The sequence below is a fragment of the Callospermophilus lateralis genome, chromosome 10, assembly GCF_048772815.1.
Source record: "Callospermophilus lateralis isolate mCalLat2 chromosome 10, mCalLat2.hap1, whole genome shotgun sequence".
NCBI lineage: Eukaryota > Metazoa > Chordata > Mammalia > Rodentia > Sciuridae > Callospermophilus > Callospermophilus lateralis.
In genome coordinates this window covers 93,636,538-93,663,081 of record NC_135314.1, presented here as the reverse complement: position 1 = coordinate 93,663,081, position 26,544 = coordinate 93,636,538, and the positions used below count along the sequence as shown (strand labels likewise).

Here is a 26,544-nt window from a genome sequence, read left to right as displayed (position 1 = left end):
TATGAGCAAGTACAGACAACATTACCACTCCGCATTCAAGAACCAAAGTCACACATAAGCCATGGTCAAGGTCAATGCTCTTACCTTATACACTTGTCCATACGTTCCATTTCCAACAAGTTCCACCAATTCAAAGATCCCTGCAGGGTCCTGGAAAATAAATAAATAAATAAATAAACAAACAAACAAATATTCAAAGCAATATTCCAGGTATTGTCTTAATCAAAAGTAAATATTTGGGGCTGGAGTTGTGGCTCAGTGGTAGAGCACTTGCCTAGCATGTGTGAGGCACTGGGTTCAGTTCTCAGCACTGCATATAAATAAATGAATAAAATAAAGGCCCATCAACATCTTTTAAAAATTTTTTAAAAAGCAAACACTTAAAAGAAATAAGTAAGTAATTTTAGTTTGGGGGGCTCTCACATGTTAATATTATCAAAATTTTAAATACTTAATTCAGCAGCAACTATGAAGTCAATCAAATTCCATTTTGTTTCTATTTTACATTTCTCCGAAATGGGTTTAAATCAGACAGAAAGAGGCATTTGTTCTATTAAAACAATATGAAGAATATGTTTCTCATCAGCAAATGAAAATATACTTCCAGGTAAACAATATAAAATGAAAGACTCATCATCCTGAGGTGCTTCCAATTCTTTAGGCTATTTATCTTGAAATGTCTTACACACTGTGGTGAACATTGGAGTGAAGTAGGATGTTCCTGCTTCATGGGGCAATCTTACCTATGAGAGTCAAAAGCTTCCAAAAGAAAATACTATCAACATACTTAACTCTCTTGGAATGCTATTCTCTGGATTCATCTCCCCTCTCTATAATGCTGCCCTTGCCAAACATGCTTTTGCAGTACATGAAGGGTAACCACAGGACTTAGAGTACATACTAAATTGGAGAATTATGTGCATTCTTATCACCAAAACAGGTGTCTGTAAACCCTCGGAATCAGTTAAATGTAAAGTGCTCAGTAAATGTCCAATAATTACAGCTATTATTACTGAATTACAATTCCAAACAGATCAAAAGAAAAAAATCAAAGCCTATAAAATTCAACTCAGAGACAGAAATTGACTTTTACCTCTACTGATTCCTAATTGGAAAGAAATAGCTTCTTTAAAGGTATAAATCAAGTCACAAACTTAAAGGCCTACAAAGGCCAAGCGAGAGAAGCAAATGAGTAAAGTGGCCCCGTTGGGGCTTGAGCCAAACTGGAGAAGTCATGCACCATTAGGTGAGGCTAAGGAAGAGGAGGTGGGGAGAGTTGACTTAGCTGGGATCCAACTGTCAACCTGTCAACACAGTAGCAACTATTCTGCCAAGTCTAATGACATTAAAAAAAAAAAAAAAAATCGGTTTAATGTGAGATCTTAATTGTTAAGCACCTAAATTTTAAAAAATGCTCTGAAAGACAAAAAGACTGCAAATCTTAGCCCATCTTGAGTGGACACATGTGTGAACACTACCATATATTATGGTGGTGGGTGGCCTTGAGGCAGGAGGGAAGCAACCTGAGCTATGGACAGACCTGGGTTGAACACCAGCTTTGTCCTGGCTGGTTGTGGGAGCCTGAGAGAGCCTGGGGGAGCCTGGAGGAGCAACTTAGTATTTGAGCCTATAAAACAGTGCTGTCCTCCACCTTGCTGAAGCCTTATGAAGAATAAGTACCAGCACAATGACTCGCACACAGGCGACAATCTATTAACACCTAAGAGTGATCGTTGGTAAGTTGAGAATTTCCACGCACCAGTAGCCTTTAAATGGGGAAAGTAGGCAAAGAGTCTGATGTAAAAAGTGTCCTTAAATTCAAGGTTCTTGGCTATGTGCCTTTGAAGATTCTATATAAAAAGTAAATGAAAAAAAAAAAAAAAAGAGTAAGCATTTTGTCATGAGGAAATGCTGGAGAGAGCATTACCCACTCTCACAAAGTCTGAAGTACAAAAGAGCACACTCTGGACTCGTGTCCTTGAAAAGCAAGAAGTGCAGAAGGTCCAGTGAGGTTCCACCTGGGCCAGGCAGATGTGGACAATGTTCCATCAGAACCACAACAAGAAAACACTGTGAAAGAACCAGACCTCTGAGGCGACCAACACCCCGGAGCTGCAAGACACAGCCAGGGCCACCTGGGAGGCCTCAGGATGGGGAAGAAAAACGTCATTTGTTAAACGACTAGGCCATTAGAGCAGCAGGTTTTATTACAAACAGAATTAGAAAGGAATGAGGAAAAGAAAAAAAAACAGCCCATAAACGGTGGCAGCTGCTGTTTGTTTCTAAGCTGTGCTTCCCAGTAGTTTGTTTGCTCAGTGGTGTTTCTGCAACATATTTGGAGTGAGGTTCTACATTTGCTTGAAATATCTCAATTGTGCTTTCAACATTTATTTTTCTTGAGTAGAAATAAATGTGAACAAGGAGAAGCAGGATGGTGAGGAGCGGCTGCCTTAAGGAGCAATCCATCAAGGGTGTGAGGGAGGGCAGGAGCAGGAACAGATGCAGGCCAGGGATCAGCTTCCACACCCGGGGCTCTCCCCACCCCCGTTCACAGCGGGGGTCTCAGGAGGATCTGGACTGATAACTTCCAAAGCCCCTTCTCTCCTCCAATCATCTACTAATGGGCACATGACCCAGGTAGTCAGAGCCAAGGTAGCTTAATATAGACTTTATTCCACCTGCTAGGAGAGAGGAAGGCGTTTTGCTGGACATATCCAAAGGAACGAAGGCTGAAGGAACTAAGGAAGCCCACTGCTAAGTGGCCTTAAGTGGACAACAGCAGTGGAAACGATCATCGTATCAGATTGGTTCTCTGAGAAGCAGGTGAAGAATCTCTGATTTACAGAGTGAGTTTACTGTGGCATCCTCGGAATCCACACCTGCTGGGGTTGAAGGAGGTAGGACTGGACCATGCAGAGGTAGACTGCACTATTAGGCAGTGGACACACACACACTCCACCTGATCCACGGAGGCTCTTGCCCCAACTTTCCAATTACCTAGATCCAAGAACCTGAAGAATGGAATTTTTGCAAATATTCCTTTACAAAACACATATCAGTTATGTTCTTGTGGAGCTCAAACACGGTGAGCATCCAGCTTTTTTCTCTACTCGAGCAAGACCTCTAAAGTTATATCTCCCAAGGGGAGGGAATGGGGACCAAATTATATTGACCAAATTATATTATGATCTTGTGTGCACGTGTAAATATGTAACAACAATTCTCACTATTATGTACAATTATAATGCACTAGTAACAACAGGGGAAAAGTGGGGGGAATATTCTCCCAAGGATGGTCCATGACCCCTCAAGTCTTCGGTGTAATGGCCTCTTCTCAGTCTTGTCCTGTTTGCCCCTTTTGAGGCATTCCCCAGATGAGCACCACTCCTGTTGAAAATGGACATCCTCCTCCATCCTCCATCACACCCCTCAGTCTCTCACAGATTGTTTCCTCAATGTAGGAGTCCCTCCAGGTCCCACCCTCGCCACCTCCTCCCTCATTTTATTCAGTAAATGCTAATGACCTTCAAATGTCCGCCATGTTCATCTACTCCACCTCATTCACACAACAGGCCTCACCATTTCTGCGTGGCACTACTTGCTTTCTGTCTGTGCCTGCCTCCTTTCAACCTACTCACCACACAAATCCTTCTACTGTACATATTCTAACCCTGACAATCCCTGATTTAAAATTCCGTACAATATGTTTCAATTAAAACTCAAGGTCTTGTCATTCTGAGGCCCTGCCTCCATTTCCAGCCTCAAGTTACATCCAGCTGAGACCTCAGACCAGCTGTTTCCCTGACACCCCACAGCCCTGTGCCTTGGTTATCATAACGCCCATTTGCTGAGAGAGATCTTTCTTCAGCCATTCTCCAGCAGGCAAGCCCATCCTCGAGAGGCCAATCTGTGCAACCTCCTCTGTGTAGCCTTTCTCCAATCAATGCTACCTCCCTTATCTCCACCTGCAGCATTTCGTGCTCAGCTCTAAGAAAACTGTTTTCACACGGTGCTGTCCTCTCACACATTTCTCCCCCTTGATGAATTACAAATGCCCTGGGAGCAGAGGATGTCATATTCATCTTCGTAGTTCTCAGCACTTAGCACCATGTCCGACATAAAACTGCTGGACATAATTATTTACTAAATAAGGTTGACGTCCTACTCCCAATTCTCCACGACATATGTAGAGGAAGTTGCCCAAAAAAATAGGGAGGGGGAATCACAATGTAGAGCCAAAGGTCTAAATCACATTTGTGTCATTTCTTTTCAATCTAGACAAGCTGTTCCAGCCACTGAGCCCCACCCCTCTTACACCAATCCCAGACACACGGAGCTATCACATGTGTAAGTTCCTCGAGAATTCCCAGCTCCAAAGACATCCATAAAGCTTGTTGGAGGAGCTGGGCTGCATGTGCCTGGAGAAGACAGGCTGTCAGGATGTGGAAGCTGCAGTGCAGCAGGCAGAAGAGCCTGTACCTAATAATCATGTTACATAGACAGGAAAGCTCAGACAAGAGTCAGCTTCATTCTCCCTCTCGTGTTTGCTTAGCTGCTCTAAGCCAGGATGGGCGGCCTGGAAGAATGTTACATCCACCAAGGAGAAAAGAGCAAATCATTGACATTTACCAAAGTCAGGAATCCCTGTTGGCTACACATGCCTTTATTCAGATCTTAACCTTTGCCGGGAGGCCGAGAAGAGATTTAATTCTAAGGTAGAGTAGTTTACATTATTTCATAATGAAATATAACTACATATCCAAAGGCAGGCAGTTCCCTGAAAGAAAATGTTACTTTTCAACAAGCACTGATGAAGGCAAATATGGTCAGTCGTGATAATAAAAATCATAGTAGACAATGTTTTATGCCAGGGATGATTATAAGAATCTTTTATTTCATGATCACACTCTTATCAAATGGATGCTATCATTATCTCTGATTTTACAAGTGAGGAAAATGAGGCATGCAGAGAGTAAACACTTGGTCAAGGTCATGGCACTGAGGAGCAGGAGAGAAGATATAACCTCAGCACGTCAGATTGCAAACTCTGAGCTCTGAACTACATACACCATCAGTTCCGTGGCATCAGAAGTATCAGCTTTGATTTATCCCTCAGTGAGTGATGAATCAAGTGATATCACTCAAGTGATGAACTAAGCTCTCCAACCTTGGGTAAGTTTCCTAACTGCTCTGAGCCTCAGAGCCTTCATCTTTAAAATGAGAACAGTATTACCTCTCTCCAGGGTCATCCTGAGGACCACGCGTGTCCAGACTAGCACAGGACCTGATACACAATGGGACTTCAATAAATATTCATCTCCTTCCTTCTATTTCCTTTCTTGCTCCTTGCAAACCAGTTCAGTTAATAAACAAGAAATATGTCACAGGAAAATCCAATCTGCATTTCATAGATTTTCAACTAAAGAAAGTCTATAAACCATACAAAGGCCAGTAAAAGAAGACCTATTGCTTTTCCACCAATAATGTCACCACATGCTTAGCAAACAGGGTCAGTTATTTATGGACAAACAGATGTCTCTTTAGAAATGAGTGAGGCAATTGAGAAGACACATGAAGTTTTTCAGGCTCCTGGGACGTTGGAACAAATTCTCTCATCCCTCAGCTGATGAAATGTGGGCAGCATTGGCAGACTCCAGTCAGACTCTGCAGCAGAGGGAAGAGATTTAGGATCTAGGGACAAGTCTGCTATCCCTTACATATTTCTCTCCCTTGACGAATTACAAAGGCCCTGGGAGCAGATATTCTTCCAGGTCCCTTGAATGATACTAGATTGATGGGAATACTTTAAATAACATCTTGAGACTAAATCCCAAAGATTGCAAACCGCAAACAGATCTATCTATAAGGGCAACGACTCCTTAGCATGGTAAAAGAGGCCACTATTCTTCCCCAAACCTGCCCTTCTTTGAAAATGAAGTTAAGAAAGGGACTATGGCCTAACTCTAGACATCACTTGTCCAATACTCCTCACAGTCATTCTGGGACAGAATCTTTGATTTGAGGCCACCAGTCCTTTGGCAGGGTGAAACAGACTCTAACAGAATACAGATAGCCCTTGGTATGATTGTCTACCCAGGACTGGCTACTGACATCTGCCAAACCACTGTGCTTTCCCTAAACTTACCAGCCTTAAAGACCAAAACGTTATTTCTCCTGGAACCAAATTTAGCAGCAGTTTGGTTCTGTTTCAGCCACAACTGACAGGCATATTCGAACAAAAGCAAAACAGAACAAAAAAAAAACAGAAAAGTAAGAGAACTCTCCATATTTATCTTGTGCCTTCAGGCTTTGTCAACACCAGTGTCCTTCCTGATTAAGTAGAGCCTAGGAAAGGCGGGCTGACTCAACATCCCCTGGGTTCAGTCCCAGCTGACTCACAGCCAGGGAAGGTCCCTTAAAGGCAACATTTTACTTACTGTCCCCTCTTCTAATATAGGAGGACAGTAATATCCTCTCTTCTAAATATCTGAGAGATCAAAGGTGTTGCCTCACACCATCAGGTTTATTTAGTTCCGATAGTCACCTGAACCCCTCCACAGCCACCTGCTCCGTGTGATGTACTACCCAAAAGTAGAAGTAGAAGGCACTTGACCTCCAACACATGGTGCTTCCAGTCTAAGGAGGGAAAGAGACATGAGCAAATGATGACATGCACACAGTCATTAAATTACCACCACAAGTGGCGTACAGAAAAAAAAACAGTGCTCCAAGAGCAGTCATCCAGGAGATGCAGACTAGGGCCCCAGAGCTTCTGTTCATTAACAAACTAGTCCAAGCCATGCATCCAAAGTAGAGTAGATATTTCAAGTAAAAAATTATATACAATAAAATGAAGATAAAACACTGCTGATTTTTCCTGGGTGAACGTCTTGTATAGACAAATAAACTATGCAGACCTATTAGAGGACTGATCCAAAATGGGGGTCCAGTCTGGATTCTACTCATGGCTATTGTTATTCCATTTCCCATACTCTGGTCTCCCATCTGCAAAAGGGATCATACCACTCAGCCTGCCTTCTTTGCAAGTCCATCATTACACACTTCTGTACTAGAGGCCAATGCTGAAACTGACTGTGAACCTCCTGGGCAACTCCCCAGCTCCATGCGGCACGCACAGTCTTTGGGAAGAGCATTCCTGAGCACAGGCTGGCTTCCAGGACTCCACCAGCCCTAACACCTCTGTGCCTGGCTGGGATTGGTGTCTTATTACCATACTAGGTCCTCGGTGACCAGCCAGCTCTTGGTAGGGTCAAGACCTAGGCTGAACTGAGCCTCTGGGAACACCGTTCTCAATGCTGGAGGGATTGGAAACTCCTCCTCTCCTGCCCGAATTGCTGTCGGTTTAGTTCCACCTGGTACAGTGCAGCAGCCAGTAGAGAACCAGCCTTCCCAGCACCCTCCTGCTGCTCACCTGCTCTCCTCAGCACTCTGCAGCTCAGGCCTGGCATCACGAAGGGAACCTTTACAAGTGGAATGGAAACCTGAGTCCCCAGATTAATAGCTGCAAGACCTTCTGCCATAGAACAGGCTATGATAGACATTATCACTACCCCTGGAACATGCAATGGCCTACATGCTTTCTATACATTTTCACATCCAATCCTTACAGCAACCTAGGAAATAGATATTCCTAACCCTCACAATGAAACTAAGCCTTCAAGGAATTAAGTAACTTGCATAAGGTAAAATGGAAGAGGTAGCAGCCAAGAGTAGATGACAATGTGAAGATTCAAATACACACCAGGAGGATTATCCTGAAGATCAGAAACAACGTAGTATTAAACACAATGTGTAGCAGTGCTTAATAAAATAGCTATATTACTGCTGCTGCTGGCATTATTAAAAATTACCCCAAATGGTAAAGCCAGTATTCAAATCGGGTATTCTGAATCCAAGTGCGTCATTACACACTTCTCTACTAGAGGCCAATGCTGAAACTGACTTGGAGCGATGGGGACCGTTAAAGTCTTTGTGGTTTAACAGTGGAGCCAGAGAAGGGCAGTAACCTCAAGCCGAGCATATTGTAAGTTCTCAAAAAGTGTTTGCTAAAAATTCTTCATCCAAGAAGGAATAAGTTCTATTGGTTTTGTTCAGCACAGTATCCCCAGTACTAGATCACAGCTAGTACCTAAAGACACTCAGTGAATATCAGCTGGATGAATGACGTCTCCACATCACAGTTCTGCCATCCACGGCCACAATAGGATCTCTGGCAATCAGGGATTTCCAATATCAAATCAAGAGATCCCTCTCCCCTTTTATAGAAGGGCTACTGGAGGCACAGAGTGAGGAACTATACACTCATAAAATCACAGAATTTCCAACAAAATAAGCTTAGGTGACTTGTCCAAGATCTTAACTAGTTACAGTGTAAGGTCAAGACCTCTCTGTCTTTCTTCGGACCTCTCATTTTTCTCTGTTCAATTAAAAAATCCTTTGACAGATCAAAGGAATCACTCACTGCTCCCTAAATAGTGGGCTTGGAAGGGAAGGAAGCAGGGGTCATGGGGAGGATGGGTAGGCAGTTGTAAATTTCAGGTGCTTGGCATGAGAAAGAAATTTAATTCATGCCCAGAGCTGATATAACTAATGTTATCACACGTGGTTGATTTAATTATCTTTGAGACAGTCCATTTGGTAGGTCACATGTAAACATCAGCATAGGAGATAAATGAAATTTTTCAAAAACACATTTTTCTCAGTTCATAGATTTTACATATTCATACTCACATTTAGCTCAGTTCCAACTTATTTCCTTACAGATGAAAATAAAGGATTGCATATAAACTGATTGTTGTTGACGGGCTTACAATGAAAAAAAAATGTGGACATAAAACTAAAAAACATAAAACAAAGATGAGAACAATCCAGAAAGGACTTACAACATTAACTTGAATATTTTTTCTCTGGCTCTAGTGTTCAGCTATTTTAATCCCCTGTCAGCTGTTGCAATTTGCTGGCCAGCACTTCTCATGCTTCCTGGCCTGATAGTCTCATGTCATGGCTACAATTTGCCAAGGCAACATGTGGAAAGTACAAACCCCAAATTCATGTTCAGAGATTACGTTCCAACACATCAACAATCAGGAATAGGCACACCAACTCCATAAAACAAGTTAAGAGAATGAATTCTCCAGGGTAACAGGACACAGGCAAATTTTGCACAACAAGAGCTATATCTACACCCTACAGAATTTTCCTCCACCCTCCCAAAGTATCCTCAAGGTCACACAACACAATTTGCTCTAAAATTCAACAGGTTCACAGAGCTCCCCACCTGGGTCCCTCCCATCATCAGGTTGCTACAGAGATGATACAACTATTGTGGGGAAGTATATCACACAACCTGTCCTAGTTGGTATTTACCAGCCATCTATTTCATTAGTTGTGACACCAGATGATGGGCTGAGATTGGCTTGGATATCTTTCTGCCAAATGACAGGCCTCTGCCCCAGGTAGCTGTTGATGGACTCTGGGCCATCCCACCATCTCTGGAAGTGAGAGTGTTAGACGATCCAGCCAGCTTGTCTTTCCTTCCTTGAGAATCCAGAGAGAAGGCCTAGGTTCTTGGCCCAAAGATGTTACCCCTCCCCCCACCCATCCCTGCCCATCTGCACAACCCTGGCTTGCATGAAAAGGGGCAGAGAAAGGTGCTCCTTCCTTTGTAGGGGGGCGTCAGGGCAGGGAGGAGGTGCAAGCATCAGATCCCTCTAGTCCTGTCAAGACAGGGTGATGTTCCAGTATTTCCAGCAACAAGAGGTCCAATTGATGGGAACCAGACTAGCAAAGATTTTGGCATTTTGCCCTTCAAAGATGCTTAGATGAAGAAAAAAGATAGCAACTGCAGCAGATGGACTTTAAAGACAAGAACCGATTACCTAAATAATTAAGTAAGAAAGATTAGGAAGCCATCCCAGGTTCTATTTTGGAAAGAAGAGCCTTAACAGGACCACTTCCCCACAGCTACTCACTTATTACCTGCTCACAAAAGACCAACAACAGGTATGTGCTCTTGAATGTGTTCTCAGGCGTTCTTTCCCCAAAAGGACCCATGCAGGAGCAAAACTAGTGAAACAGCCAACTCCACTCTATGGTAATAAGGATGCAAGCCACCTTTCACTGGCTGTCTATCTACCCTCCTCCCCGCCCCCACCAGACACCCCCCACCTGTGACCCCTACAATGGAAGGAGCACCTTTCTCTGCCCCTTTGCATGGGAGCCTCCACTTGAAGGCCAGGGTTGTGCAGATGGGGGCGGGGCCAACACCTTTGGGCCAAGAACCTAGGCCTTCTCTCTGAATTCTCAAGGAAGGAAAGACAAGCTGGCTGGATCTTCTAATACTCTCACTTCCAGAGATGGTGGGATGGCCCCAGAGTCTATCAACAGCTACCTGGGGCAGGGGCCTGTCATTTGGCAGAAAGATATCCAAGCCAATCTCAGCCCATCATCTGGTGTCACAACTAATGGAACAGATGGCTGGTAAATACCAACTAGGACAGGTTGTTTATAACAGGACCTCATTTGCATAACTCCTCCCCCCAAGGCTTTCATTCCTAGCATAGTTGGTTGATTTGTTGGCTGGGTGGTTGGTTAAGCAAGACAGACAACTTTGGAATAAAGCCTTTATAGCATCTGATCAAGGATCTAGAAATTTTTGGCAAATTCAAGAAGCTATAGCTAAATCTCCCTGAGTCCCTACAGATTTCCATGGGTATTGAGTTTCCACTGTCAAATTAATCTGGGAAACAGACACCATAATGGCAATATGTAAATCAATGGTTGTGCAACTGATGTGATTCTGCAATCTGTATACGGGGTAAAAATGGGAGTTCATATCCCACTTGAATCAAAGTGTGAAATATGATATATCAAGAACTATGTAATGTTTTGAACAACCAACAATAAAAATTAATTTAAAAAAAATTAATCTGGGAACATTGGAAAAAAAAAGTAGTAGGCTGGGGGTTTCTTTTCTTTCTCTCTCTCTCTTTTTTTTTTTTTTTGCAGGGGCGAGGTGGGGTGAGTACAGGGGATTGAACTCAGGTGCACTTGGCTACTGAGCCACATCCCCAGCCCTATTTTGTACTTTTTGAATTTCATTTAGAGACAGGGTCTCACTGAGTTGCTTAGTGCCTTGCCTTTGTTGAGGCTGGCTTTGAACTCCTGAGCAGCTGGGATTACAGGTGTGTACCACCGCCCCTCCCCATTGGTTGAGGGTTTCTTTAGAGCAGAGCTTCTCAGAGATTTTAATGTGTTAATGTACCCTGCAAATCTCTAGAGACAAGCTTTCTGCACTTCCCATCACACTCCGTTAAGGAGAGTCCTATCTCCTCTACAGACTGGGGTACTGCAGAGCACAGGCTGCAAAGTGCTAATGCACATAGCCATCTTTCCCTTGTCATTCCTACTTAACCAAAATTTGCTTCTTAAGTTAATGTTACCAGGACTGTTCAGTGCCATCCAATGTCGACTCTCCCCTTGTTTCTTAGTTATAAAAATCTCAATTTTATTTGGGAGGCAAAGTATGCACCTCAAAAATACGTGCCCCAACTCCAATGAAGTCAGAAGTGAATATGTGACTAAGTCAATTACATAAAAGCAGACGTATTTTTTTCCATGTTTTTGATTGATGCATTATAATTGCCCATATGATGGAAATTATTTTTACATATTCATACATGCACAAAATCTGACAATATAATTTAGCCAATATCAAAAGTATTGGATGGACATTCAAAAGGTCTACTCAAATGAAACTGGCTTAGCTGGAAGAAGAGCTCTTTTGCTCTTTTGTTATTTTTCCCTTCTCCCACTAGTTTCCTAAAGTGAAGATGTGATAGCTGGAACCCTGCAGTCACATCTGATCCTAAGGTTAACTGAAAAACAGAAGGCTTATGCTAAACTGTTACAGTAAAACAATAAAATGATCCTAAGCCTCTCAAGGCCATGGAACTACCATGCCACTACTGACCTGCCTATTTCTGGACATGAGAGAGAAATAAACTTCCGTCTTCCTTAATACATTGATTTCTTGGGTTTGCTATGATGCAACTGAATTCTAATTGATTTACTCTTTAGAGATTTTTATATTTTTATGTCTAACTAGTAGTCCTGCTTTAAAACACTCTTCTCCATCAGCCTTCTTGCTTTTGGTAGAGGTTGCAGTCATTAGAGTTTTTCAACAAATATTCCACTTCTCCTTCTGTGGGCATGTTGTAAGATGGCACTCCCCGCCCTTCTTGAAGCTGAGTAGGAGCACTTGATTTACTGTAGCTGATGAAGTGTGGCTGGAAGGAATATGCCACTTCCAGATGGAATATCTGATCTCCTGTACAAAGCACTGTGATGACTGTGGACACACATGTGGTCACAAAGCCTCCAGGAGTCTATGTTCTTAGGTCGCTGATGAAGAGAGTCCTCTACTGACCCACAATGGGCATGTGGCAGGGACAAAAAATAAATCAAAGTCATATAGAGCCTCAAAAATTCTTTGTTACCATAGCACATCCTAAGCCATTGTGACCAAAAGAATAAAGTGACAAAAGATGCTAATAATAATAATAATTGCTCTGTATAATGCTTGGTGATTTCTGAAATGATATTTGGAATAAGCCACATTTCCCTGGATACCTCCTACACCCCAGAAATTATACAGGACATCTTGCAAGTTAAAACAAAAGAAAAAAACTAAAGCTCTGTCCAGTGACAAAATGCACATTCTCTCTGTCTCCAATCCAAACATGTAAACACAGCCTAGAAAAGCCCTTACAAAACATGTAGCTAACAACCCAAGGATTCTGGTAACCCATTCTTACCAAAAGGCGCAAAGAAATTAAAAATGGCACCTGCTTTCATGTCCACATATAGCCTAATCCAGAGCATGCTGGGACTTGTAGTCCCTGTGCCCCATCCAGGGAAGCAGAACTACAGGTCTCCTGACTGCTCATTTGAAGGCCTTTGAACTCAAAACCTGCTGTCTGAGCCACTGTCAAGGTAACCCAGCAGCCGAGAATAACTAATTGGGCAACATTCTCTGACTGCTGGCATGAACAGTCATAATCTCAGCATCACCGTGGCAACCTGACTGGAATGCTGGTTATTCACACAAAGAAAAACCGGTCTCCATTCAGACCAGGATTGCACTTTGTCTGTGTTCTACTTTTCCCATTACAGATTGCTACTAAAGGAACAATGCTTCTTTTAAGAATGTTTATTACTGGTCTGTGGAAAAACAGCCTTTTTTCATAGCCTGGAAGAAAATATGGAAAGGTGGGGGGGGGAGGGGGGCAGGGAGGGGGTCATGCATCCTTTATTGCCAAAAGTGAACAGACTTTACAATGGCGGGCTCTATAGGAACAACAGTAAAGGCTATCACAGAGCAATTCTGTGGCTTTCGACCAAGCCACAGAGCTCCATGGAGATGCCAAGCACATCACTGGCAGTGGACGGCTAACAACCAGAGAATGGGTGGTGCATTGATCCATGCTCATTTCCTGGGCACCTCCAATGTGCTATCACAGACCCTCCTCCAGGTCTCCCAGGAGCTTCCTTGAACGCTCTACTCTGCATCCAGCTCAGACTTTACCTAAAGCTGCACCCTACCTCTCCCCAGGCATCAGCTCCAGCCTGTTCCCAGAAGATGTCCTATAGACTCTCCCATTCATGTTCTTATTCTTGTTTTGTTGCTGCTATCCAGATATTCCTCTGATCCCATCTTTGTTAGGTAGACCTTCGAGGCCAACTCAAATCATCATTCATCCCTAAGTCCCTCCCATTCCACTCCACTGGAGTAAATTCTACATTAAAGTACACCCCAAAGATGTCCTTGAACGTGTCTGCCTTACCACCCTGGAAGACAACTCTCCAGGGAGCAAGTTTAGGTTCTGAGCTGGACTTTATACTTCCAAGTGTGACATTTTTGAAAAACTACTTGCTGTCTTGAGCCAAGGTTTCTTCACCTATAAAGAGGTGAAGAACTCACTCCTTAAAGTGAGTTCTGTGACCAGCAGTATCCCCATCACCTGGGAACCTTGAAAGAAATGCAGAGACCTGGCCCACCCAGACCTATTGAATCAGAATTAACATTTTAACAACATCCCCAGGTGATTCAAATGCACATAAATGATCCAAAAGTATTGACAAAATTTATCTAGCAGAGACATGTAAGATGTAAGGTAAGTGTAGGGAAACACCCAGCCCAGAGTCAGAGACACTAATTGGGGAAACCACTATTTAGCTCCCATAATCAAATGGCAAATTAAACCATTTGTTATTATAGGGGACATTATAAAATGAGATGTCCCTCAAGGAGCAGGTCTAATTAGTTATAATAGATTAACATACAGGAAATGTAAATGAAGGGAAGCAGAAGGATTGTGGTTTGGAAGAATTTGACAAAGTGACTTCATCGTTTACAATTTTTGTCTGACATTGAGCAAATCCACCAAAATCTTCTAGCCCTTGGTTTCTCTTCCCATATATCAGAAATAAGAACATTGGCAGGTTGCCTGCCTCTCAGAGCTGTACTAAAAATGAAATGAGATAAAAAGAACGAAAGAATTTTGCCAAATACAAAGCAATGATTAAATTGGTTTTTATCAGTTAATGCTGAAATAAAATGTGCCCATCAGAAAGGGAACTCATGGTGGCCACCCTTGAAGGACACACAGATGAAAAACAGTACATGAAGGCCACTGCAGAATAATATTCAGTTCACCCCACTTTATGGTGGTGCTGGGGATTGAACCCAGGGTCTTGTGCATGCAAGGAAAGCACTCTACCAACTGAGCTACATCTCCAGTCCCATGGGTGGAGTTTTAATGGAAATGGAGAAAGAGCTGAAAGCCACTGGCTCTGACTGACAAGTCACTGAAGCTAGTATGAAGAGGGCTATAGAATGGCCACGGCTTTCAAAATGCTGGGGAAGGGAGTGAGAGGGGATGCCAGTGTGGATTCCAGGAGAAAAGAAATTCATAGCGGACTTGGACCCTCTTGGTGCCAGAGTAGACAGAACCACGGGGGAGGCCTTGGGGCTACCAGGGCCAGAGCCTGAAGCTGGATGGAAGAGAAGTTCCACCACTCTGATGAGGGTAGGGAGGAAACATCTGCTTCAGGAACTGCTCTCACCCACTTCTCAAGAACCCTGATCCTGTAAGGAGAAGGGATGGAGACAGGGATGCCAGCTCTACCCAGCCAGATGGGAAGAACACACCAAAAATGCTAGGAGAGTTTACACAGGCAGGAAATCGATTCAGACCAACAGTCAAGAATGTGGAGAGGGAAGGTGGCATCAGGCTGGACTTCAAAACACAAGCAGGACTTGAACAAGCCAAGAGAGATCGGCAGAAGGAATACACCTGCCCTTACTGCGGTGCTGTTTTAACAGTATACACATCAAGGCAAGTGTCACTTTGTCAGAAATTCCAAGTCATATCACTTGGAGACAGCACCTAACGGCATCCCTCCAGTGTTAGGGTATTTCCAGAATCCACGATTCCAGGAGCATCTCACGGGGCAGGTGAACTTCAAATAACGAATGCACAGTGCAGACAAAACAGCAGGCACACATGGAATCGAGACCATGAAGCCATTCATTTTCTTAAACAAAACACCATGTCTGATGCCTCCCTTCTCCCAACAAAGCGACGTCAATTACATTGCTGAGATCATTTCTTTATATCCACCTTCCTCACACCCAGTGTCCCTGCTTCCCCAGGAACAGGGCTGGGCTCTTCATTCTGACGGTTTTAGCAACATGCAGACACCAGGATGGGAGTTGGAGGGAGCTGATAATGGTCAGTTAGGTAAATAAATGATTTTTCCAAAATTAACAAGGACACATATATAAGCTGTTACTTTTTTCTCTGGGGAAATGCAGAGATGCACAAGGAAGATTGAATATACATTCCTCTGGGAGAACCGGCTGACGCTTGATAATCTGTGAAGCCACATTCAAATATAGCTCACCTTCTGGAAAGCCTGTTTTCCATAAAGATATTGGTTTGTGGATTTTTTTTTAATATATTAAACATGGAAAACTCGGTACCAATTTTAAAATAAAGCAGAGAAGATGCTAATAAAGCTCAGGCTTCTGCTGTAGGCTTCTCAGTGAGTACACTAGCATATCTTAGGGTTTCCCATTTCCTCTCCTTCACCAATAGGAATGTTTTGGCAAGCAAGCTCAAAAGTGCATTGTTTGGCTGGATGCGGTGGACAAGCCTGTAATCCCAGAGTCTTAGGGAGGACAAGGCTAGGGGATTGCGAGTTCCAAGCCAGCCTCAGCAAAAGCAAGGCGCTAAGCAACTCAGTGAGACCCTGTCTCTGAATAAAACACAAAAGGGGCTGGGGATGTGGTTCTGTGGTTGAGTGCCCCTGAGTTCAATCCCTGACTCAAAGAAAAGGGAAGAAAGAAAGAGCGGGAGTGGGGAGAGAAGCACATTGTTCACCTGTACAATTCACAGCCCCAATTTTGAAAATCAGAAAAATATTCTTTATTGCACCTCTACTCACAATTTATAATTACTGAGATTAGAACTGAAGACCAGTTTAATTTTCTATTACCATACAGAATAGATTTCAAGAAAAAGTAATATTATTTTTTAAAAGGTAACGAGAGGAATACTTGGTATTGTTGCTGTTGTTGTGTGTGTGTGTGTGTGTATTTTTTCATTCAATCAATTGCTAATTACAATCAGATTTCTCTATTAAACCAGGGTTCTCCACTAGGGCTGATGTTCCAAGACCTCTATTAAATAACTGTATCCTTTTAGGGTTTCTAAGTTATTGTCTGAATGTAGAAGAATACTAAGTTTCTTTCTGAATTATTATTAAGTATTGCTTTTCACTGACAAAATGTCTGCTGATCCTCTCAATACTTGTGATCAGTGAAGTGGTTCTCTGAGGCTAATAACAGGATGGTTTTGTTCCTTGAATGGTGACATGGTTACACTGGTGCCGCTCATGCAAGCAGAATACATTTGTCTTGTGCACTTTTCAGCAAGTACTTCACAATTAAGAGGTTTGAAAAAACAATGGAGTCATTATGAGGTCATCTTCAATTTAAAAGAAAGAGAAAATAGATATGAACAATCCAACAATTAAAAAAAAAAAAAAAAAAAACCCTACCCTAGGATGGTTCAGAGCTCAGTCACTAAGGTGTTAACTTACTTAAAACCCAGAAGCTAAACCAGGCGTGGTGGAACATGCCTGTAATCCTAGTGACTCAGGAAGCTGAGGCAGGAGGATTGAAAGTTCAAGGCTACCTCAATAAGTTAGTGAGACATTATCTCAAAAACTAAAAAAGACTGGGGATGTAGCTCAGTTGTAAAGTGTACTACAAAAAAAAAAAGGGGGGGGGGCATATTTTGTTACAGAGCAGAAATCTTCAACCTTATTACTTAATTCCACTCTGGCATTAACCATATCACATAGCAAAATGCTCAGCCCATAATACTTGAAAGTAGAGTCCTGCTTCGTTGAGATACCAAAGTTTGCCAGTAGATGTGTAATTACAACAGGCTTATGGCAACATCCCCCAAACCCGGTATCAGCTCTCACATCCTCCACATGGCCCCAAATCTTTCTAGGGATAGTTGTTTCTAGCATTCTTCTCATGTATCTTGCTCAGCCACTGTACTCAAATGTTGTTTTGAAACAAGAAACTTGAGGCATATGTGGCTAGAGAGGTAAGGAAAAGTGGGATTTTTATGCAAGTGAATAAGTCAAGTAATGAATTAAGAATAATGACATCAGGCTGGGGTTGTGGCTCATTGGTACAAGCACTTGCCTCACATATGTGAGGCACTGGGTTCAGCACCACATATAAATAAAAAAGAACTAAAAACATTTTTTAAAAAAATTATTGTAAAAAGAATAATGACAGCAATTATAATGAAAAATCTACGTGTCACTGAACCTCCCTTTTTGAGGAGAGCCATTCAGTTGATACCAAAGCTACCTGTGGTCCCATGAGATTCCACCACTGCCGGCAAGGAACGTGAAGTTTCTCACCAGCAGGGAGACCCTGGCTCTCTTCTTCCTCGAGTCTTCTAGATGAATGAGGTTGATTCTAAATTCTCAAAAGACAAACGCACTCTAGAAATGGCTCAGTAGCTTGGAACCTGGGCTCCAGCAGAACTAAACCAACACTGTAAAATAAAAGGAATACAGTGGTGGGGACGATTGGGGGAGGCAGACAGATCTTCCCAAAGATTCCTGCCAGTTAAGGACTTGGCTATTTGATGTGGGGTCTTTCTTTTACTTGAACTGTCTCCAGGCATCATCTTATTAATAGAACATATAGCATAATTCATGTTAGTCATTTCCATGAACCATCAATGCCACCATGCTCAGCCTCTGGCTCCTGGGACCATCTCATTCCTCCCGATCAGGAGGTCCAGGCTTCATTTCCTCTAGACAGAGAAGTCTCTTGCCTTTTTGGAGAAGACCAGTACTTCTCACTTTACCCCAAAACAGTCACTCCTCAAAGGTCTGACTAAGAACCTCACTTTTATAATACAAAAATTTCCCATGGACACCCATTAACTCAAATACTGTCCTCTTGGGAAGGAGGTAATAATGCAACACTTGAAAATGTAGCAATGCACACATTTTCAAGATCAGGTATTTAAAAAGTAGAAAGAGCCCAGGTGTCATAGAAATCATTTCAGTTCAAACTTCAGGCCCTGCTACTTTTGAACTACGGGAATGAGTAGACTATTTTACCTTCTGGCCAAATTTCCTAAATGCCTTGGGAATATTTCTCCCACAAAGGGTGACTTCCTCTCTACCCCTTGTGCACACATGGACACACCCTCACACACACCACTACCCTGCTCTTCTCTCACTGCTTTCGATTCCTCTGTTCATAAGGGACTTCCTTAAAGGCTGCTTTTCCACCTTTAAATCGGATTAAACATCCTATTCACTGTGTTGGTCAGCTTCCGTCACTCTGACAGAATACCTGAGAAATCTATCTCAAACAAATACGGTTCATTCTGGTTCATGGTTTCAGAGGTTTGCACCCATGGTCTCCTGGCCCATGGCTTTGGGCCTGTGTGGCACGGCACCTCACAGCAGCAGAAGCATGTAGCAGAGGAAGGAGGAAGACTATTTACCTCATGGCAGCCAGGATGTAAGGAGAGACGAAGGGACAAGTGTCCCAATAGCCCTTCAAGGGTATAGCTCCCCCGACACCTTAACACCCTTCCACGAGGCCCCACCTTCCACAAGTTCCACCACTCCTCCATGGTGCCACGGGCTGGTGACCAATTATAGAACCCAACAAGACTTTGCTAAAACCCATGCCTTCTCCCCAGGAGAGCTTAGTCCCCCTCCTCGGTGTTCTCCCAGTATTTGTTCTGGAAAATGACTAACACCTGCCATGTAATAATTCTATATTTAAGTATCTGACCTTCTCCTCTAGACTGAGGGAGCTGCCTGAAGCACCTATACTTTCTAATAGCTTCTAATGGGTTTATGGCAAGTATTAAATGAGTGACTGAATTCACTATAGCAGTATTCATTTCTGGAGCACTGTGAGCACCCACATGCGTCATCTGTGACCCTAACAAGAACACTATACGGTGGACGTCAGTAGTTTAATTCCAGAGATGATAAAAATGAGGCCTAAACGAAGCAAGTGAGCAATTAACACCAAGTTTTGAGCCACCTCTTATCTGCCCATGAAAGATCTAACCCAACACCCAGTATTTACGGGGCCCTCAAGAGATGCCACCGTCCTTCCTTTGCTCAAACAATAATGAGAGCATGACTTCTGTAAAGGACATCCCAGAACCTGCGTGTGTGCATTGATATCTGTGAACCTCCCACCTAGATTCCAGGTTTAGTGTGGTCTTCAGGGACTAACATCCAACCAAGAACTCCATGGGTACTGGATAACACTAAAACCTGGGAAATCTGGTTCCACCAGATTCTGCATCAGCACTCATCAAGAGTTTTTTCAGCCACTCATTAATCATCACCAACATATTTTCCAAGTGGCTGCTCTGGGCCAGCTTTGTACTATGCACTGGGAATCCAAGGATGAAAAGTTACAATCTCAGCCCCAAGGAGCAGGCACGGGGAGATACCGGCATTTGTGGAGTGCCTGCTGCAGGAACTTGAGAGGGACTGGAGCACGTGTTCTTAATTGGCAGATGTTCCATGCCATTAGCCTGCCATTAGGGGATCTATGAATCATTTAACAGAACACAGAGCAACTTGTTTGGGGCCATGTGTGTGTGACCACAGAATATTCTTTCAGGTAGATAATGTCCTCCATTTGCCAACATTCATGTGACAATGGAAGAGCAGCCCACAGATGGACTCCTACAGGGGAGTTCTTAAAGAATAGAACAGGGTTTCCAATGAAATGGTAATATGGCTGCCACTTAGCAAAGCCGTGAGCATCAAGACATAAAAACCTCTCATTATGGAGACTTTAACCACAAACACGCAGCCAACCGCCTCCTAAAGAAGCCCCTTGTTTCCACCAGCCCATGACATACATTGAGGCTGGCAACCTGCTGTGCCTCTGTACACAACTCCAAAAGGCATCATCCACATAAATCACAACATGACACAAATATGCTGGAACAGTCCCCCCAAAGCTGTGCACCAGAGTGGTCCTAACTAACAGTGATTAAAGCTCCCAGGCACCATCAGCTGCAAAGCTTCACCAGCATGCCCAATTTTCAAGCAACATGTGAGAAGATCTCCATGCCTTTCTGGCATAGAGCAACCAAAGGGAAGCAAAGCCCACCAAGTAAGGTACCTCTTCCTGCCCGGAGCACAAGTGCACAATCAGCCACACAGAAGAGATCCTGAGTAATTACTCCCAGAGCTTTAGTTGAGCTATTAAAACGCCACCTAACTGAATATGCTCCTGTCAGACCTCCACTCAGCGTTAATAACTGCCACACCATCTTTGAAAGCAGCACAAATAGGACCAAAAGTGGATAATAAATAATAGCGGTACAAGATTGAAGCCTCATTTTATGCCTTTTGTCGCCGTAACTATCGTTGATCTCTTTTCTAGACCTTTTGTTCTCAACATCGTTCCCTGGTGGACTGAGCAATTATTGTTTACAAACTCCTCTGGAGAGCCCCTATTTCAGAGGGTCTCCCACATAGCCACTCAATTAATAGAACTAAATGCCTTGGTTAGGCTCACAGAAGCTGCCAACAAACTGTCGTGCTGCACTTGGCTTTCACTTCCAGAGGAAGAACATGGTGCCAGGGGATGCAGGGGATGCACCTCTTGCCACATGAGCTTCCAAAACTACCAATCTGCTTTCCTGCCTGTCTGGGAAGATGCATGTTAACCTCACACCTATCCTTCACGAAATGAGTGTGCTGGCCTATCTTGCTCAAGGACTGTGAACCTGTGGGCCCACTGGTATCTGTGACCCTCCTACAACTAGATCCCATGTTTTGTGTGTTTTTTAGGAAACAAAATCCAAGCATTGCATTGGTCATCTGAAAGAACTCTATTATCTAGAATCTTAGCTGACCCTTCAACAGTCCTCAATACAAGCTGGGTAGGTGATACATTCATCACCTCCATTTTATATGGGAAGAAACAAGTTTTGAGGGGTATCTGCCTGAGAATAAGTTTAGGAGCCTTCCTGCTCCTGATCGGTATCTTCCCAGACAATGTACCTACCATGTATAAGACTGACCCACAGAGTGCCATGGCTGGGAAGACTTGTCTTTGAGCTAGTCTTTCAGGCCTAAGTACAGAAAGTATTTTTATCTGTGTGTGTGTGTGTGTGTGTGTGTGTGTGTGTGTGTGTGTGTGTAAAAAGGGAAGGGGTGTTTGTATGGATGAGGATCAGAATCTGCCACTCCAAAATATGCCATTTTGGCATGAAGATTATTTTGAGCAGAAGGCAACAGAGAAACAACAGATGTAGAATAAAACTCTCTACCCTTCCCTATCTTCCCAAAGGGGATAAATTTCCCTTTGTGGAGGTGTCCCCTTCTCTCTCCCATACCAAGCAGAGGAGAGAACTCTTTTCACTGGAGATGGCAGTGACCTGAATCTGCATAAGAACCCTACTGAAATAGCCTTTATCTCCCCTTAGTTTCCCTCATATTCTTAACTTCTCATAATTGACCGCTCCTACAATCCCCAAATCCTTATCCTTTTTCTCGTCACAACTCTGTAATTTATTGCTTTTTTGCCAAGATGGTATGTATATACATCCCAAATTCTAACCACTTCTTTGATCATATTTGAGAACTCCCCTGCACATGGATGTAATTAAATCTGTTCTTTTCTTTTAATAAAATCTTTCTTTTTCAGTTTAATTTACTGAGCCACAGATAAATCCAAGATGGTAGACCAAAAGTTTTTTTCCTCCTGGAATATATACAATAACTGTGATGACACAAAGCAAACTTCAGTTTTCAGAAATATCTATTTCTGATCTCTGTCACAAGACATTCATGGAATAATTTCTTTCTTTCTTTTTTTTTTTTTTTTTTTTTGATAACTGTATAAAAAGCCAGGGGATGTGGACAAGATTTTTAAAAAGTAGACACCCAGGGGGAAAAAAAATCTGCTAATGCTTGAAAGAAAAGAACTTTATGATTCACAAGTTTCCAATACTCTATAATTGCTGAAGAATAACTGTCTAGATTTTAATGAACAGCTCAAAACCTCCTTTCAAGTTCTCGTCTAATTTATAAAGAAAAATAAAAAAGGTTTTAAGCAAGCAGAAGGAGTAGTTGTGCTTGGTCTTAGAACACAAAGCTGAACTGGGTGTGGATCGTACTTTCTATGTGCATTGGTCCTACAGAAGGAGATGAAACCCACAGGTGGGCACAGGACACTTGTGCAATGTCCCCACCTAATGTGCTTCCCAGGAGAATGACTCTTGGTTTTCAATTCTAAAGATTCAGAGAAGGTACCCAACTTTCAATAAAACAAAATTTGGCCAACTGTTCACAGGGGGAAAAAAAGGGTATTTATGATTTCAAAATTCAAAACATTTAAGCAAAACATGGTAGAGACCAGAGTTACTTCAAATGTAATTGGTGAGACCTCAGAATGTCGTGGAGATGACTTGAAAAGTGTTAGGGTAAATACAGCATTGTGGTCCCAGATGCTGGCTATGTTCATGAACTCAAAAGAATCCTTAGCAATCACAGAAAACTAGGATTTGAGCAATTTTTATCCTGAAAAAATGAGCTTATTTATAGGTACTTACTGTGTTTTAGCTGCACTTTTGGAGAACTGGTTAGGGCTTTGAGAGCTTTGAAATGTAACACATTATCATTTTTCCCACTTAGTAAAAAAGGAAACCTGCCCTTGGTAGCTTTTCCATCAGAATTTCTGGTTTTCAGAAATATATTAACGACTGCGTCTGTGACATGAGGTGGAAAGCAGTCAAGTGGCACCCTAAAAAGATTAAATGAAGCCAAGTTAGCTCAGAAAGGAGAGAGATTACCTCCAAAGTAGGAAAAGCTTTGTTGGAAACCTGATCTTGAGCCTAGATGGCTAAAGGTAGAATCTGGACAGCAAACAGAAGCCCATCAAAAGAAGTAAAATCAGGCACAGAAGTTGAAGGCCCCAATACAGCGAAGGACTGGTGGACAGGTGGGTGTTTCCAGCAAGTTCCTTGGTTGCAATGTGGAAACTGGTGGCTGTGCGAGATGGAAGGAGACGGCTGGAGTCAGCCAACCAGACAAAAGCTTATGGCAGAAATCCCCTCTTGTAGGGTCCCACCCAAGAGAAAGGCAGCTTTGCATAATTAGTGTGCAGCATCTTGAGAAAATAAAAATAGCCCATCTTCAGTCCACTCAGAGACCATCAGTGTTTTCTTGTTAAGAAAATACAACTAGCATTCACAAGGATCTTTTCCATGCAGACCTTTGTCTCCCAAGAGAAGAAATTTTCAACCGTTTTACTGGGCTTTAGAATAATCATCCTAGTTAGTTCCAAAGAAACAGGTTCCAAAACCTTTTGGTCATTCTGTCTCATAGAAACAGTGGGCCTTCTCCCTTCAAGGTGATGTGGCAGGCTCATATAAGTCACATTTCTAGGAACCACGGTAAAAGAGGCCACTCTATCAGTATATCTAAGGACAGACAGCACTTTCTACCACCTCCTTTGACCCTTCTCTCCTAGCTCAGCTCACTTTCTCAGGTTGCACAAGTACAGACACATGGAGAATGTGAAGAATGCATCTCAGTTTGGCAGGCCCGCTGCATTCTGCCTGTGGAAGTGCCCCTGAAATGGTGCAAACTGAAGCAAAACAGCCACAGAAGCAAAATGCAATCCCAAGGTCAAGGCAGACCCAGCTGCCCTTGTCTCTTAGACATTCCTGGCTGGAATCCCACTGAGCAAATAGTGGGAAGAAAGGATAAGACTGACTGAGGTACAGGAAATACCCAGCTGCTGCAGGACTGAGCAGTCATCAAAAACTTAAGCCAAACTTTCAAACAGCAATTTCCCTCTAGGAGCGCCACCAAAGGCTGACCTCTAAATTGTCCCCAGGTTTTCTTCTCAGTTGTGTGGTGACCTGATCACTTATTTTTAAGCCCCACCTCTTGAATCATAGGAAGGGCCCACTGGCAGCCTGCGGGTTCCCAAACACAGCTTCCACTATTTGACCTGAAATCTAAATGAAATAGCAACACTCTCCCATAGAGTAACTTGCTCCTTCAGTCATTTCTCAAATCTATTTTCCCAAAAATTCTATCAAGAGTGATGTAGAGGGGAGTGATAGTGGCCAAATTATATTGTTGTGTTGTGTGCATGTACAAATATGGAACTACAAACCCCATCATTGCATACAACTGTAATGTACCAATAAGAAAATGTAAAAGGACAAGTGTTTGGGGCTGGGGTTGTGGCTTGGTGCTAGAGCACCTGTCTAGCAAGTTGGAGGCTCCAGGTTTGATCCTCAGCACCACCTAAAAATAAATAAAGATATTGTGTTCATCTAAAACTAAAAAAAAAAAAAAAAAAAAAAAAAAATTGAAAAGGAAAATTGTTCAAGGAAAGCAATCGGTGATTTCTCTCAAAATGTGTCTCACTAAGGAAAGTCACACAACTTAGAGAGCAAATGTAATGCTCATTTCTCAGGCATTTATTCCCTTCCACATCTACACAGGGCACTGCCAGAAAAGATTGGTTCATTCATTCTTCTAACAAATATTGATTCAGGACTTATATCGATCCTAAAATGCATATTTTTTCACATTTGAACATTTATGGAATTGGAAGGCACCTGAAAATTACGATACTGATTTCCATGTTTTAGTAAATAAAATAATGTAGCAAATAATCAGTTGTCCATGCCACACAGAGACTACTTAATACTTTTCAACGGAGTAAAGTCATCTTTTCCCTTGAACTTGTCCTTCCCTCTCCAAGGAAACCTCAGACACTGCTACCAGAGTGATTTCTCAACAGTAAATCTGGTCATGTTTAAACCAGTCAATAAGTCCCCTACCTGAAGGTAAGCACAGCGTAAGAAGCCCTTCATGATATGTCCCAGTCTCACACCGCAGTGCCATCTCCCCTTCCTTGCCTCCTCTAAATTATGGGCATTTTCCTCAATATACCAAGTGTCTCTCAATTTGTAATACAACTTTCAGGATTCAGCTCAAGTACCAACTACCTGAAACCTCCTTCTCTAATATCTCCATCCTCCCACCCCCAAGGCTAAAATAAAGGTCCCTCTTCTGTGATTCCCAACCTCCTATGCTTTATTCTAGAATTATCAGACTCTCACCTCCCCTAATAGACGGTGATCTCTAAGAACAAAGGCTGTCGTCTGCACACTTTTGAAGCAAAGGTGCAGGGACACTTGCTGGCATGGAGTTAGAGGTAAGAACATAACTAGAGAAAGCATGAAAGAACAGACCTCAGGACACTCTCTTCCTCAACTCACACCTGACTTCTGGAGGTCACCTGCAACCAGATCATCTCACCTCTCCTTCTTATTTTTTAGGTCTCAGGTCTCTCATCTGAAAAATGAAAACTCTAAAATAATTGATCTCCAGTTCCCGTCCATTCTACAGTTCTGTTTTTTATGCTCAATAAAAACAACCTACTATTCTCTTCATCAGGAGTTGATCAAGTACTGCCTTCCACTGCAAAGCATCTTTTTGAAAACGGATTTAAGTCTTTAAGATGGAGGTATATGTGTTGGGAGAAGAGGGAAGAGTGTGTCTAAAACTCCAGGGGAAATATCTCATTTGAAAATGCATATTCAGTCTAATTTCCTACCTGGAAAACAAATACTGTCTGCATTGCAAACAAACAATATAAGGCTTATCAAAGTGGTCTTGGCTCATGGAGACAGAAAAAAGATTGTGATTATCACCTGGAAAGAAGGCAAGATATTTTCATGAAGTCTATCAAAGAGGGACATGGATTTCAGAAGTTCATGAAGCAGTAGGATAGTAAAAGCTGCATGGTGCTATCGTTAAGAGCAGACTCTGTTGTTAGATAGGGGTTCAAATTCCAGACCTGCTCTTTACTAACTAGTTCCTCGATTCTCAAAACTT

The 26,544-nt window shown here is 42.7% G+C and overlaps 1 protein-coding gene across 8 annotated transcripts in view; it reads right to left on the bottom strand.

Annotated features, from left to right (window-relative positions):
* The window catches only part of Tnik (TRAF2 and NCK interacting kinase), a 374,517-nt gene that overhangs the window by 286,677 nt on the left and 61,296 nt on the right, over window positions 1-26,544 (bottom strand). For all 8 annotated transcript variants that reach the window (XM_076867736.2, XM_076867738.2, XM_076867743.2 and 5 more), the window contains exon 2: window positions 85-150. In XM_076867736.2, coding sequence (XP_076723851.1) covers window positions 85-150 — 66 coding nt within the window. The remainder of the gene's footprint in view (window positions 1-84; window positions 151-26,544) is intronic.